General features: G+C 39.9%; 1 protein-coding gene across 1 annotated transcript in view; it reads right to left on the reverse strand.

The window, feature by feature from the left end:
- RB1 (RB transcriptional corepressor 1) overlaps window positions 1–15,928 on the reverse strand; it is a 131,055-nt gene that overhangs the window by 91,962 nt on the left and 23,165 nt on the right. Inside the window, exons 11-15 of the mRNA XM_018563237.1 lie at window positions 15,080–15,154; window positions 8,576–8,663; window positions 7,233–7,349; window positions 5,362–5,418; window positions 2,010–2,041 (exon numbers count right to left, since the gene is read on the reverse strand). Of these exons, the coding sequence (XP_018418739.1) occupies window positions 2,010–2,041; window positions 5,362–5,418; window positions 7,233–7,349; window positions 8,576–8,663; window positions 15,080–15,154 (369 nt within the window). The remainder of the gene's footprint in view (window positions 1–2,009; window positions 2,042–5,361; window positions 5,419–7,232; window positions 7,350–8,575; window positions 8,664–15,079; window positions 15,155–15,928) is intronic.

The following is a 15,928-nucleotide window of genomic DNA, read 5'->3' on the forward strand; positions in this document are numbered from 1 at the left end:
ATATATATATATATATACACACACATATACATTTTTTTTTCTAGCTTTCTACTTTAATGGTAGAATCCTGCCAAAAATTTAAATATGGGAAATGATGTAAAGCCAAGTTAAAGTAATTAGATATGCAGTCAGACATTGGATTAACAAGCTATATAGCCCTACCAGCTATAGCCTGGTGCCAGCCACTATGGTGGACATCTACTACCATGTGCTCAATCTTAATACAGTTTGTAATTGAGGGGATTTTTTTCTTCACCCTTTTCTTGATTATTGCAGGATTATCAGTAACACTGTGCAAGGACACTGTGCTAAATTTTGCGTTGGGTTAAGGGATATATTTTATGATATTTTAAAGATTTGTGGTATGTGTTTTAAGCGAATTATGTTCAAATAAAATTCATGTGATTTTATATGATATTTGTTGTATGTACATTGGACACCTTTAAAGTCCAATTAAATTGGGTCTGATACATTGGCCTCAATTTTGGGTCAATTATTAGAGGATGTGGTGTCCCGTCACATGAATCCTTATGTTGCAATGGATAGATAGAAAAATACTAGGAGTACTCTGCAGGGCCAATGTGACGAGCAAGCAACCCCCTGTGTTTTGAGAGCAGAGGAAGCCACTCAGCTCCGCGCCATACAAGACCTTCAAGATCGCTGTCAAGCATTGTAGTTGTTCCGGCTACTGCAGTGCTTTACAGGATCCCTGTGGCCCTACCAAGCTGGATGTAAGTATGCATGATACTTTATACCTGAAGTTCAGCTTTAACTAAAATTATTCACAGCTGAAAATGTGTTTCTTTCATAAAAGATAAATATCTGCTTATTACAAGGAGTATGCAAAGGGTACGGCTTAGACTGGCTTTGTGACAAGTAAGTATTTCCACTGTTGCAGCCAAATTGGAATAACACCTATCTGATATTTGTTACATGTTCCAATTCACATAGAATAAGCTAAAACATATTTTTAAATGCTTCTTGCAGTTTAAATTGCTTTCACTTTAGAGTTTAGGGGTTAGAGCTTCTACGCATCTTAAGGGTTAAAATTTCGACATGCGTCTCCTTCTTTGTAATGTTAGGAGGGATTGTGATGGGTTAAAGGATTAAAAGCCTGACTTCTCAATTGTATGATAATGAAGTTAATGACAGAACCACAATCCTCAAATTTCAGTCCTAATTCCTTCTATAAGGACAGATCACTGTGAAGGTGCTCAGAAAAACCTGGAATCAGCCATGTTGCCTGCTGCAACAAAACATCTAAAAAAGGTGAGAAATATTTTTAGATATGCTGTGTGAATAAAAACACAAATATAAATATATGGACTTTTTTTTCTCAAATTTGACTGCAAAAGTGGAGATACACTTTAAAGCTACAGTAAATTATGAAAATACTGCCTTAATTTATGATAACTCAACATTGAACTACATTTTGAACATCCTCAGTTTCTTCCTTTACTCCCTTTGCTTCAGATTTTGTTACTGTGCAGCCAATGGTAGTTTTCCATACCAAATTTAAAATGAAAAAAAAAAGATAAAAAGATCTCAGTATAGAAAGGTATTTGGTTAAAGAAAATCACCCAGATAAATATCCATTTGATTTAAGGGACAAAACTTCCTGTGTTTATTAATATTATAATAAATATCTAAAAAGCAGTTGTAATGACATGGACAGTATGATTAACACTCAAACAATGCAGAGGGCAGCTAAGATAGTAGCGATTTGGAAAAGGCTGGTGCTTTGTTTAAACAGGTAACCTACATGTGTAGAAAATTAGCCTTGACCTGTAGTGTGCCCCCTATATTGTCCCCATACTGTTACACAATAGAAAAAAAAGAGTCATCACACAAGAATTAGAAAAGCATGGATAACAGTGCTGACAGACACAGGGGACAGGAAGCAGACAGCTAGTTATAAAAAGGGTCCAAATTCCCTGATGATTTCGTACAGCAATTTCAAAAATGTCCTTTCAGCCTAAAAATAAACTACACAAAACTGAAAAACAAACCTGAAATTGTGTATAGACAATCGTTCTTCTTCCTGAAAGGTAAAGACAAAAGAAAGTGGCAAATGTATTTATTTGCAATAGGTAATGACAAACACAGGAAAAGGCTCGCTTTAACCTACAAACAGCTCATTCTGGAGAAATTTGCCAGACCAAAGCAACAGCAGTTGCCTACAAAACACAGTGCACTCTTCACAGTGATCAACTAGAAAACTAAATCATGGCCAGAAGATCTACAGATTTTAACCACTTGAAGACCAGGTGTTTAGACCCCCTTCCTGGCCAGGCCATTTTTCAGTATTCAGCGCTGCAGTACTTTGACTGACATTTATTCCGTCATGCAGCGCTGTACTGAAATGAATTTTATACCATTTTTTTGGGACAGATAGAGCTTTCTTTTGGTGGTATTTAATCACCACTGGGATTTTTATTTTTTACTATATTAGGGAAACAATACCGAAAATTTAGGAAAAAAAAGACTCACCCTTTAACCCGTTTCTGCCAATAACCTGTGAATAAACATGCCCCCAATACGATGCACCATGCAAGGGATACGTTTATACTTGATACTCAATCCTGGCTGTCAGTGGCAGCTTGCAGCCTTCCTGGCAATCTGAACCACTTAAGAGTGGTTTCTGATTATGTGATTTCTATTTTCATTAAAGTAATGTACACTTATATGTCATTAGACATATAAATCAATAATTTAGTTAATAAATAAATTCGTTTTTGTCAAGTTACCCAATGCATACTAATGCTGCTAAATTTGGCCAGAGCATTTAGGTATCAAATACCTTTGGTTATTAAAGGGTTAAGAAGTGTTTAGGATAGAGATTGCCTATGAGTATAGTGTCTCCAGACAGTTCCAGCTTCACCACCAAGGGAATCCTGTAAAGAAATCTAAATAGGGTTACCAATCCCCACTTGTTCGCACAAAAAGATGGGAAAGCCATGATCTTGTATACCCCAAGCGACCTACAGTGCTTTATCAAACGACTGAGCAGGCTTCCATGGCAGGATCCCTGGCAAGAAGTCACCCCAGTTGCTTAACGTAGAGTAGATCACGCCTATACATTCTAGAAAACCAGAGCTACCAGCTCTACATCCCATCGGACCTAGCACCAAGTAACCCTCCTCTTAACTGTTCACCATGCGCAGTTTGTTTTTGCAGTAGCTCCAGCTACAAGTCATCCATTGCAGTTTTCCTTATTTACCTGCTCACATCTCTTATTTTTGAAAGGTTTGGCTTATTGTTAGGCTACCTCCTACCCTCTCAAGTGCTGGAATTGCTCCTAAATGATGGCAGCACTTCTCACACGCCATAACTTGGTTCCACAGCCCAGTCACTAATCGGACATACCTGGGGCACAGTTTGCAGCCACTGGGTCCGCTGACTATTTTTTTCTTTTTTATTCTAATGCACAAATGCGGATTACTACTTTACTGTCAATTTTCATGGACCCTCTGGCGAGAATGTGCTTAATCTTCCTGGATTCTGCACCTCTTCCGTTTATGATGTTCAATGATTATGAGACCTACTTTATTTGTCTGGTAGCCCTGCATCTGAACCCAGGTCTTGACTGTGGACGTTGGACCTTGAAACTCCTGTGTGGCCACATTATGCAAATATGACCATATTTGGGTGAAGATGTCAGCCAGCAGCCCGGCTCCTTTGTTTACATTCAACTGCCGGCTGGGGACTCTCCTGCTGGCAACTCAATAGGGCCAGGGATGCATATATATCTATCTATCTATCTATCTATCTATCTATCTATCTATCTATCTATCTATCTATCTATCTATCTATATATATAACCCCGTAAAACCCACAGACACATACAAACTGAATTCTTCTCTGACCCTCTACAATAAATCCTGCAGTCGCTGGACGCTTGTACATGGCATCTTCATTCTTGGCTTTAGGAAAAGTGCCCAAACCCTTTTTCATCAAAAACGTATAGCTTCACAACTATCTATGGAGTCAAAAGATATTCCAATGGTCTCAATCTGAGCCCTCCCGAATTTACCACGCCCTTACTTCTAAGGGCCTCCGATCCTTTTAAGACTTCATGGCAAACCAATATGCCCTGCCCAGGAATTACTTCTGCTACTTTCAGCTTTGAGACTTCTATAACTCAGAAGTTATCTCCTCTACATCAGTCATGATCCCCTCTACATCAGTCATGATCCCCTTCAAACATCTGTCAACAAACGTCTGGTCCAACACATGCTATCTTGTTACTCTATGACCTATTTTTAAATAAAAAACATACCTCTCATGTGTAAAACATAGGTGCATGGGAACATGAAATGGAAGTCTAACTCACCGAAGAAGAAATCATGAAGCCTCCTGCACTACTCAAACTATGCAGGCCCAGAAAAAGGGCTAGAAAATGTTTACCCAAAAAGACCTCATGTCCTGCCCAGGGTCTTCCCAGTTACTCCCCCTAATTGCTGACGCTGTTGTGCTTAGATGGGTAAAATGCTGCTATAGTGTAGAGTTGCCCATGCATCAAACTGCTATGCAATGCGATTTCAACATTTATCATTAAGCTACGGGTCTGGAAAAAAAAAATCTATATCACCAAGATAGCATTGTGGGCCATTTCCCCTGGACTTCATCCTCTTATGCCCAAAACTTTACTTCATTTCTTTATCTCCTCAATGCAATTTAATGCATTATGGAGCCCTTGGATTCTTTTTATGGACACACCCACATAGAAGTCCTTTCCTTCCCATAATCAGATTGGGTCCAAGATTCAGACTCATTTTTGCACTTAGTGACCACCTTCTGATGGTTTTTAATATCCCCAACACCTACTGCATCTGTAAATAGGACCAGCCTACTGAAATGTGCATGCCTCTCTCTTCTCATGCTGTCTCGCTTTCTCTCCCCCTCTTCTTCATTTGGTTTTTTTTTCCTTCCTCTCTGCCACGATCAACGTCAGTAGCAGGCCACCCGCTTTGTTTATTATCTCCCGCTTAACTGGCCAGTATGTATACTTGGTAACGATTATCTCAAGTATCACCTCCAATGGCTGAATGCCCATCTGTATATCCCTTCCATTCATTTTAGGTGTTCATCTGTATATTTTTTACATTGCCTGCTGTGCGTTATGTATGTACAGATGTTTATCAAGGTTGCCTACTGTACTGTTTTACATCCGTCTCCTGATAATAAACTTTATTTTATTTTTAAAAGGCGTACATTTTATTTGAACGTGAAAATACATTGACTTATTCAATTATTTAAAACATGCAAATCATAAATCAATCATAAAGATTAGATAAATGTACATATTCTGAAAAAATATTAACATGGACCCTGGCTGGTTTAATTGAACAATGTTCTTACCGATTTGAGTATAGACTCCAACACTCTGTAATGTAAACGTACCCCAACTCTGTATCGCTGTTGAAAACAGAGGCCAGTTAATAAACAATTCTGTAGTCCAAAAACATTGCAAATAATAAAATATACAGTGTGTTCAGGTGCCATTAAGAGTTGCACTGCAAGACATACAGTTCAACCCCTTAGTAACCGAGGCCTTTTTTTTTGTTTTTTGTACCCGTGTTATAATCCACATTTTAGGCCTGAAAATTACTTCAACACCCCTCCCCATACATACATACACACACACACACACTATATATATTTTTGGAAAGCCAAGACAATGTATAAAATAATGGTAGTTGCACATTTTTTATGTTGCACGATATTAGCGCAATGTATTATTAAACCCCAAAATGTACGAAACATGCCCTTAAATCCCTCAAAACACAATACCCATTTTTTAAAATAAAATATAAAAGATGAGGTTACAACGTGTAAATAGACACCCCACGTGTAAACATGCCCAGGTTAAAAATTGTGTACGTCCGTGAAACTGCAACAAAATTCAGTACCCCAAAAAGTCCATAGATGACTATTTAAAAGCCCCCACAGGTCATCAGTTTAGAGATACACATAAATATTGGCCTTAGAATTATTGCTCTCATGCCAGCGCGCACGGCGATACCCAACATGTGTAGAGTGATTGTCGTTTTAATACGTAGGCGCACCCGACGCGTGTTTACGTGACGACGCACGTGCTCGCAGGGAACGTTAAACATTTGTACTTATTTTTATATTTAATATTAATTTTAAAAACTGTTTTTTGTTTACTTTAATTGCTATCACATAGGGGGGCTTACAATCCCCCCATGTGATAGCAGATTGGCAGTGACAAGTACTCTTTAAGGTGATGCTGGGGGTCCAAAAGTCCCCCAGTATCACCTTTACACTTTAAATAAGCTATTGAAGTGCAAATCGCAATTCAATAGCGTATTGGTTGGCTTCAGGAGCCCAGCACTGACAGCTATGGGACCAAAAGGGACGTAATCTGCATCGCTCCTGGTTCCATAGTACGAGGAGGGGGATCGGTGAAACGGAGGTTCGCCCATCTCCTCCCCAGCTTCCCCCTGACACCAGAGAAGCCAGTCCCGGGCCTGTAGGAGGGGCAGGGGAGCCGGGAAACTAGGCGGGGGTGTCGGGCAGGGGGGTGGCCAGTTTACAATTGGCTTTAGAATGGTAAATGTTTTAACGGGTCCGGTGCCAGTGACGTACTATGGACATCACCGGTCACTAAGGCGTTAATATTAAGCTATTGTGCAGTTGTCTGGACCTGTCGGGGGCCAAACCGATAGGTTGAGAGCATTTGCTTCCAACCAATCAGGATGCAGAAGAATACAAGGTACAAACTGCTAAGTGCAGTGTGTGGAAGAGGATGTCAGAAATACGGCCAGACATGGAATAGGAAGTAAGCAGAGAGGGTAGTATTAGGACTGAATTGAAAGTCAGATAAAAGCAGTTTGGGGCAGAAATGTTGCTACACTAAAAATGAGTCTGCACTGGAAATTGCACTGTGGCTCGCACAGCACTTCTTGTTTCTGCTAGGAGAGGGAAGCATGTGCTGAGAGAGGCAGAGCGGGAGAGAGAAGATGGGTCAGAAGAGGAGAGAGAGACACCAACGTCCCAAACCTTGAGATAAAAGCTGCATTTGTAGCCAACTTAAAGATTTTCCCTGACCAGCACTAAGCTAATGAACACACATTCAAAGCCTTATAGTATGCTATAATAACAAAGATGCAATACTGTGCAGGCATATATACCAATATGATATTTTAAAAAACAAACAGCATATACATAGATTGAGTGGTATCATTGATATACAAATGTAACATTACCTGGTATCCTATTTCTGCACATGCTTGGCCAATTGAAGCCGCAAAACGAGCTTTGAAGACCTGTCCTAAGCGCTCTACTCTCTCTGTGATCTCGTTCTTTGGATTTATTGTGCAGTTCTGCAAAGATCAGAATGTTAAAACTAGCAACAAAATACTTTTAAATACATTTGCAGAGTTTTCAGTATGGTTTATCCATCCTTCCCCATAAAAACAGCAGAAATTATGTTAGATACACTTGCATGCAATTTGTGGAGTTACTCTCTTGGTAGCTTCTTCCAGGCATCCAAAAGAACGTGCCACAGTTCCACTGTAGACTTTGGCCATCTTAGTTGCTACTGTCTCTGCAAGTTACCGACTGGCTCAGTAACGTTAGGTGAAGGCTCTGTGAGGGTAACACCATTTTTGCAAGATTCCCTGTTCTACTTCATAATGCAGATATTGCTTATGATTTTGGCTGTGTGTTTGGAGTCCTCATGCCGCAGAATAAAGTTGGGACTGGTGAGATTCCTTCTAGATTTTATTACATGATGGAAAGGAATGTGCAAGTATTTCTTGGCCATTGAAGGTGCCACATTAGGTTGACTACTAATAATTCTCTGGACTGTGTATAGGTGTTCCAGCATACCAGTGCTTTCTACTAGTTTCAAGCTGTGCAAATTAAGCTTCATTATCTTTTGCATTGTTGACTACTGACATTAATCGCCTAATTAAATTAGCCCCCCCAAGGCTAAAACATTTATCCTTATTTTTTTTTCCTGCAGCGCTTGCAGGAATAAAAGCAATGCAATTTGTAGATCAAGATGCTTATGTGCATTTGTGGGGGCCTGCATATGTGCACCTATGAGGGTTAAAGTTGGGTGGGTGCTGGTCTGACGTGCAATGGTTGTGGTCTGAAGTCTGCCGTGCATTGGCTCTGGTCTGAAGTCTGCCGTGCAATGGCTCTGGTCTGAAGTCTGCCGTGCAATGGCTCTGGTCTGAGGTCTGCTGAAATTAACATCCTACAGGCCGGGCATAGCACAGCTAAACCATGAAATGCAGGCACGGGGATCACACTAGAACTGTAAGTCCAGTTTACTTTGCAGCACAAGTAAATATGAACATGTTTTGTGGGTGTGTGCACCAGTTATTCAGTTTTTCACTTGTACTGCTAATGGCAATGTCAACAAATTAAAATAATAAGTGACTAACTTTCTATTAGCACTACAACTAGGAGTGTAACAATCCTTGTAATGTACACAGATCACCCAGAGAGGAGCGTTTTCACAACAAAAGTGGAATTACTCTTTAAGCATAGCAAAATATTAAAACAATCTTTATGCTTTGAATAGATCTTACAAACTTGCCTTAAAATACAAGTTAAGACATTCAGAGGGCTCATCACTGGCTGAATTTAAGGTGACCATCAGTTGGTTGATTGTGTTCATTGCAGCTCTGTCAAAAAGAGAAAAAAAAATGAAAAACGAGCACACTTTGTACATTAACCTTGTGAAGCTTATACAGAATTTTCTGCTTTAACAGGGAATAGGATTTTGTGCTCGTCATAAAATCCTTTTCTTGGTGTCCACTGGGTATCTACATTTAAAAACTAAAAATAAATGTGTTTCTTTATTGAATTTCTATACATTCTATCCCACTCCTAATAACCATATCAATCTAGACGTTTGTAAACCTACTGAAGATGCCCATAGATTGTACAGTAAATTCCAAATTATCCAGCATTCAAGCAATCAGCACAAATAAAAAAATTTTAAAAAATCAAGGACATAATCTGTCCTCGATTTTTTTCTGCTGCTGCTTGATAGAAATTAAAAACTACATTTATTTACTTGCTAACAAAGTGTTTTGTTTACGTTTTGCTGCCGGCCAGCAACTGGATTCCGCGGTTGGCAGCAGAATGTAAACAATGGGTTTCAATAGCCATACTGCTATTGGCTATTTCAAACCGAAACAGCCAATAGGCTGGCTATTGAAACCCCGCCCACCGAGCAAAGGAGCAGACCTGAGAGAACTTTCTCTCTTAGGTCTGCTCCTTTGCTCAGTGGGCAAGGCTTCAATAGCCAGTCTGCTATTGGCTATTGCAATTTGAACTACGCAATAGCAGTCTGGCTATTGCTCCAGGCTGCTGACATTTACCTGTTGGCTGCAGAAGCTAGCCGGCAGGTAAATGGGGTGCTGCAGGGTGGTTGTTGAATAGTAAATCTCAAGCAACCAGAAACTACAGTTATCTGGCACCTACCAATCCCCATGGATTCTGGATAACTGGGAGTTTAATGTACTTCCTAGATGCACTGATATTCCACTCAGCCCTGTAAAAATGCACTCCCACAGCCACTGGACATGCAAGTCTGCACTACTATCTAACTTATTATATTACCTTTTGTATAATCCCTCTATGGTATTAAAGCAATTTTGGTATGAAGTATGGATGGTATATAAACAGAGCCCTCTGACATTAAAAAATATACACACCATCTTACACTGCATTTTAAATCCAATGCGCATATAAGGGGCAGCTCTATTTTCAGCACAACCAAAAGAAGCATAAGTTTGGAGTGTGGCTTGAGTTCAGCAAGAGTTCTGAGATCATAACCTATTAACATAAAACCATTGAACTAACAGGTGAATAGTAATAGAATCTGTCCGTCTTAGCAAGCTAGTAAATTGGATACTACTAGCAATAATTTAGAGTGTACTTGATCATGTTCTCCAACCAAATATAGTGTTAGAAGATTTACACTTCTACAAATGACAGTTCTCTGGGTTCAGAAATATTTTAATGAAGCCACGGAATATTAGTTTTGCTTTTCATAGTCCATGAACACACCTCAATCACAAATCACTCCAGTCATTGTGACAATTCTCTGACAGAACTAAGGCACACCTAGCTACAAGGGTCAGTTTATGCACAAACAACTGCTTTTATTTTCGTTTCATGGACTTCCTACGTCATTTGAAGAAGTAAAGGCAGTATCTCAAATACAGAAAAGTACATGACCTTCAAGTATATCAATACCAATCCCATGAACAGTTTTTATTTGTGTTGGATGATGAAAAGTATCACAGCATTAGGCCTGTTTCACACCTAGGCGTATTGCATATGCGTGTCTGTCGCGCGTTTTTTTTAACCGCGATTCGCTACTTGGCTGTATCCCAATGGAAACACGCAACAAAAACCGCCCAAAGTAGTACATGTACCTTTTCAGGCGTGGGCCGTTTTGTAGCGCGTTAGGGACGGGCTGAAATACGCCAAGGTGTGAACCAGACCCATTGAATACAATAGGATTTAGATGTTTGAGTGTTTTGTAGAGCGTTCGTCGAGCGTTGAACGCGCTACAAAACGTTCAGGTGTGAACGAGGCCTTAATAAAATATTAGAAAACGAACCACCAATGATTCCATCATTTCCCCACCAATCTTCACCCTCCAATATTGCCTCAATAGAAACTAACCAGGGATACTGAATGTGATTTATTTATATTATCATTATTATTTGCTGCTTTATGAATACATCAGCCTCTAGCCAGAAGAGCCATGACTGCGGTAATATAAAGGCTGGAGAAGGTAATGCAACTCCAGCATAAGAAAGAACAGAGTGCCCCCACTACATTATAAATGTGAATTTTACCCTAGCTAAAGCCTTGGAAGTTAAGTAGAATAAAATATATAAAGTACATCTACGTATGCATGACTTAGTAAAGAAGTCTTAAACTCCCACACTTTTTTTTTTTCAATAATTAATCAAGATCAAAGATACTTTTCATGTGCACATATTTGTTAGCAATATAGTTGCACTGACATTATTACTATTATTCTTTTGGCAGACCTTTGTCGTATTTGGTACACAGCTATTGGGGAAATTGCTTATACCTTGGACACAGGGATATGTAATACAACTGATTAAATCCAGGTATTGGGGTAGTGGTGAAGATACCCTATATGTGTATTCTTGTTAGTAGCATGGCTGCTCAGACAGTCATTTCCTCAGCAGATTTTTGATGTGGTTAGAGCCTAGCTCTTTCTCCTTTCCCTTTTACCCATGTCTGAGAGTCTGTTGCCATCAGTGGTCGATTGGAGGTGTAACTTGTGTCCTCTGAGGAGGTAGATGGTTTTGTAGATCATTAACCCCTTCATGACTGAGGCCCTTTTTTCAATTTTTGCACCCATGTTATATTCCACATTTAATTTGATGAGAACCATAAATTCTTATTTGTTGTCTCTATCCTGACAGCCTACTATATAAAGCGATTTTAAACTCATCTGAGAGCCTCCTGAAGAAACAATCGACTGAGTATAATGCAGACTGGAATGTACTGTAAACAATGTGAATAAGTTAGCGAGGCGAGACAGTTTCTCGGCTCTTTGGCGTTTGATGTGCTGTTTTTAATGCAACTCTGTAATGATAATTTTGCAGCTTTTGTATTTATTAAAGAATTGATTTTTAATGAATAAAGTTGTACGGGTAACATTAAAGTCCGCCAGGGTTCTAGAGAACCTGTTCTTCTAGTTTAATCTTTAGTAAATATTCAGAAGTGGTACTTTCCCCCTTATTATTGATGCAGACTACACCAGAACAAAATATACATTGCCCAGAAAAGTATTTTACACTTTTGCCCAAACACTTACATTGATCACTTTTCCAAACCGCTGGCTCCAACTCTCTCAGCTCAGCTTTCCTGAGCTTCCTTCCAGTACAAGATCACAAGAGACAAAGCCTTCTATAGCAGCTGTCCATCTGCTAGCTTGGTGAAAGGAAGAGGGACAAGCTGGCAGCAAGGGAGTGGCTTGCCTTGCCATATCTGCATGTTTGTAGAGAAACACACAGATTATTGCAAGCAAAAGGAGCCACCCATAAACAGATTTCCAGGGCCAGTGCTCAGGAGACCAGCTGATATTATAGGAAACTAAAACTTTTAGATATCAAGGAGCAGAATCTATTGCAAGTGATTTAACGTAGTACCATTCTAACTTTAATATCACTTTAAAAATGAACTTCAACCATTTCTATTTCATAGCCTGAGCTCTGCTGAACATTAAGTAGTTGATACCAGGCCCTACTAAGGCCCTTACACTGGTTGCTTTTAAAAAAAAAAAAAATTATATATATACACACACATTAATTTGTGTCTTTCACATCTGCCTGGAGTTAGCTTTAACCGGTGGGGTGTTTGTTTCAGGATGGTTATTGACTAGTTAGTAAAGCCCATAATCAGGATGACATTCTAGGAGCCTGCACCTTTAACAAGGTATTATTGGAAATTTCCATTTGTCTGCTCTCACAGGTCCAAATTACAGAACGTATCCTCTTAAAGTGGACCATCACTCAAAAGTTGCACTTTCCACAGGAAAAAGTGCACATATGCACGTCAAGGCTCCATTTCCTAGTTTGGGTAGCCATATTCATCGTGGCCCCCAATGATCGTTTGGAGTGCGGATGTCCCTGTAAGAACAAACAGGCGGCATCACACTTGCCCAAAATCATAAGGAGCAGTCTAGGTACATGACGGAGGTAAGATCGCGGGAACAGGGCTGAAGGCCCAGGCTTTGCTAAAGAACAACTTCACCTAGGGTGACGTGAAAGGCATTATAAGGTCACCCCCCTCACTTACTATTATATTGACTGCTAGGTAATTTGTTAATCGTTGTACACACGGTTTAGGCAGATTTTCTGTGAATTGTGAAGATAAGAATGTCTCGTCAATGAAAATACAAGATGTTCTGAAAGTTATCAGGGCTTTTAGTGTTTGTTCTTTAATAAACCTCAGCTGAAGCAGTTATAGCTCTGAGTTTTTGAGGTTACAAAAGATGGTTGAGATTTTTCAACAAAATTACAGGTGAAGCTTTAAAACAGGTCATAAATATTTTATGTCTGCAAAACTGTGGGGTCTATTCACAAAGCTGCCGAGGGCAGCCGAGTGAATGACCGATCAGAAGTGAAGTGAGCCGAACACTGTTCGGCTATTCACTTCAGGCTGGTACGGCTGATTTCAGCCGTACATCGGCTGAAATCAGCCGTAACGGGCTATTGTGAATAGCCTGTACAGCACCCCCTCGGTTCTCCTGAACCGAAGGGGTCCTGGGGACGAAGCCAGCCGAAGGATCGGCCGAAGCTACGGCCAGATCCTTCCGCAGCTTTGTGAATAGACCCCTGTGTCTTTATAGCTGCCATTTTTTAGGATTTTGGCCCAGTGTTAGTAATTACCTTAAATATATTAATATGGGTCTTATCTGTTCTTATATTGATAAGAGCAACAACTTTCCTGTAAATCAGATCCTGGGAAAAGAAAACAGGAGCCAAGTCCAATCCTGTGATCTTTATGCTAGACTGTTCTATCAGCTTAATAGAAAATATGGTGTTGTGTTAAACTGCTGCTTCAGCCACATTTCAAACATTTGAACAGTGAACCCCAAACTGCAGCCATTTGCTTGTCTTTTTACAGTCCTTGGATCACTATCTCTCCAACTGACACGATGGGGCACTGTTCCCGCCACCAAGGATAAGACCCTAATCCTTACACGAACACAAAACGATAGAGCAGAATTCCTCCCACTGACACCAAGGAGGAGGTGGTATTCCTTCCACTGAAACCAACAATGGGCACAATTCCTTCCACTGACACCAACAACAGGGCATTATTCCTGTCATTGACACAAGCAATGGGGTATTATTCCTTCTCCCACTCATCCCAGCCACGAGTACTTTTTTTTTTTTTTACCCCCACACTGACCTCCAACACTAGATTATTTTTTACTCCCATTCACTACCGAGCCTGAAGCAATACTTACTCCTACTGACCAGTCTGGGCCCCCTAAAGTCTAAAGGACAGTGAAACGACCCTTTGTTTAGAATGTTTGGGGACCCGTGCATTAGAGCACCAGCCGATTCAGGTTTATTGTCAGCCCTCATTTCACACAGCATGCAATTCTATGCATACATAACACTTTATTACATGCATATAATTAATTTACACCGATACCGATGCCTAGCCCGGTACTAGCGATATCAGGAAGTCGGGCAATGAGTCATTACACGCTGCGCGGCTTCCTGATTGGCTGGGAAGCCGGCCTCATGCTCCCTCGTCACTTGGCTTCCCGGCTAATCAGGAAGCCAGGTGGCGAGTCATTACACGCCACCTGGCTTCCTTGATGGGACTTCCGGTATCGGTATTTGGTATCAGCGAGTAACGGAAAAAAAATATCAGTACTCGATACTGAAATACCGGTATTCATGCATCCCTAGTACAATGCACATTTACTTGCTTTCAGTTGGTTCGTTTAGCTGTATTTAGAAAAAATATTAATCTGTGTGTGCAGGAGCAGTTTAGATACTCTGAACTTGTCTAAATCTGTAAAAAGCATGTAGACGCACACAAAATGCATGATCAGTTTGTTTAGGCTGCCTAGATTAATTTTCCTGCAATAAAACAAACGCAGGAGACAAGTGTGAAAAAGGGCTTACACATTCCCTGTGAACTGATTAATTATTCATAGGGCATGCAGTATTGAACGGCTAGAAGTAAATTAATCCACACAGGCACCGGTTTAAAAATCAAAATCAGCACCAAGGGTAGGCATAAGTAGTTACTCCCAAAAATGAATTATGTGTACCCTACATATGTCCTAAACCTAGCCTTTGCTAATATTTCTTTCACAGTAAGGTGCCCATCCAGGAACATTTCCAACGACTTCCCTAAAGTCACTATCTTTAACCAGCTCTGCCCAAAGCAGAAACCTTCAGGAAATGAAGATCCTTGTGTGTGAAATATCAAAAAAGAGTTGCTATGTATTAATAAAATAAAAAGGATTGCAGGCATGCAGAAAGGTAATCAAAGTGACCGTGAATAAGCTCACCTTACTGGTGTCTGAGGAGGTATCACAGAAGCTTCAACAGTACTATTTTTCTTAGGAGTTCTCTCCTGCTCCAAACTAAAAAACAGAAGAAAAAAAAATGATAAACTTGCAAAGTTAGTATCGCAATTATTGCAGGATAAGCTCTTACAGCCATTCCTCTACACTACACACTTTCATATCTACATTTAAATACAATGTATGTAATTTAAACTGTACAATTGTTTGTAATCGACAAAAAAAATTCAGCTTCAGAAAGCAATGATCATGCACATATTAGTCCAATTTAAACATATGACGGGTGACTACTCTCAGCAACCTGTAAGTTCTCAGCTTTAAACCTATCGGACCAATGGAAGATGATTAAGGCCTAGGCGTTTTGTCACGCGTATCTGCGCACACTGAAACGCTCTAGACAAGAAATCCCATTTATTTCTATAGGCCCAAATCCTCCAAACCTCAACCACCCCGTTCACACCCGAGCGATAGGGTCGCATGTAGAAAAATGGTGGCCGTTTGAAGAAATACATTAGCTTCTTTTTGGCACATTACAGCTCGTTTTCTACCCATAGTCTCAATAGGAAACGCTTGGAGAGGTGCAACAACTATTTTTGCACATATCACAATCTGCTTGTAAAAATGTGTCACTTAATGTACACACGAAAATGATATCACCTAGGAGTGAATGCGGCCTAATGTGCACTGCTATAGGTTAGTGCACACTACTGTTTGATTTGGTGTAGAAATGGGAGTATACAAAGTTCTCTTTTTGATTCTATATTTGAAAACTGTCAAAAAGACAATAAAATATGAATGAAACTAAATAAGTAAAAACTAAAATACTTATAAATG

This window comes from Nanorana parkeri, unplaced genomic scaffold, assembly GCF_000935625.1.
Source record: "Nanorana parkeri isolate BGI_ZX_2015 unplaced genomic scaffold, ASM93562v1 scaffold644, whole genome shotgun sequence".
NCBI lineage: Eukaryota > Metazoa > Chordata > Amphibia > Anura > Dicroglossidae > Nanorana > Nanorana parkeri.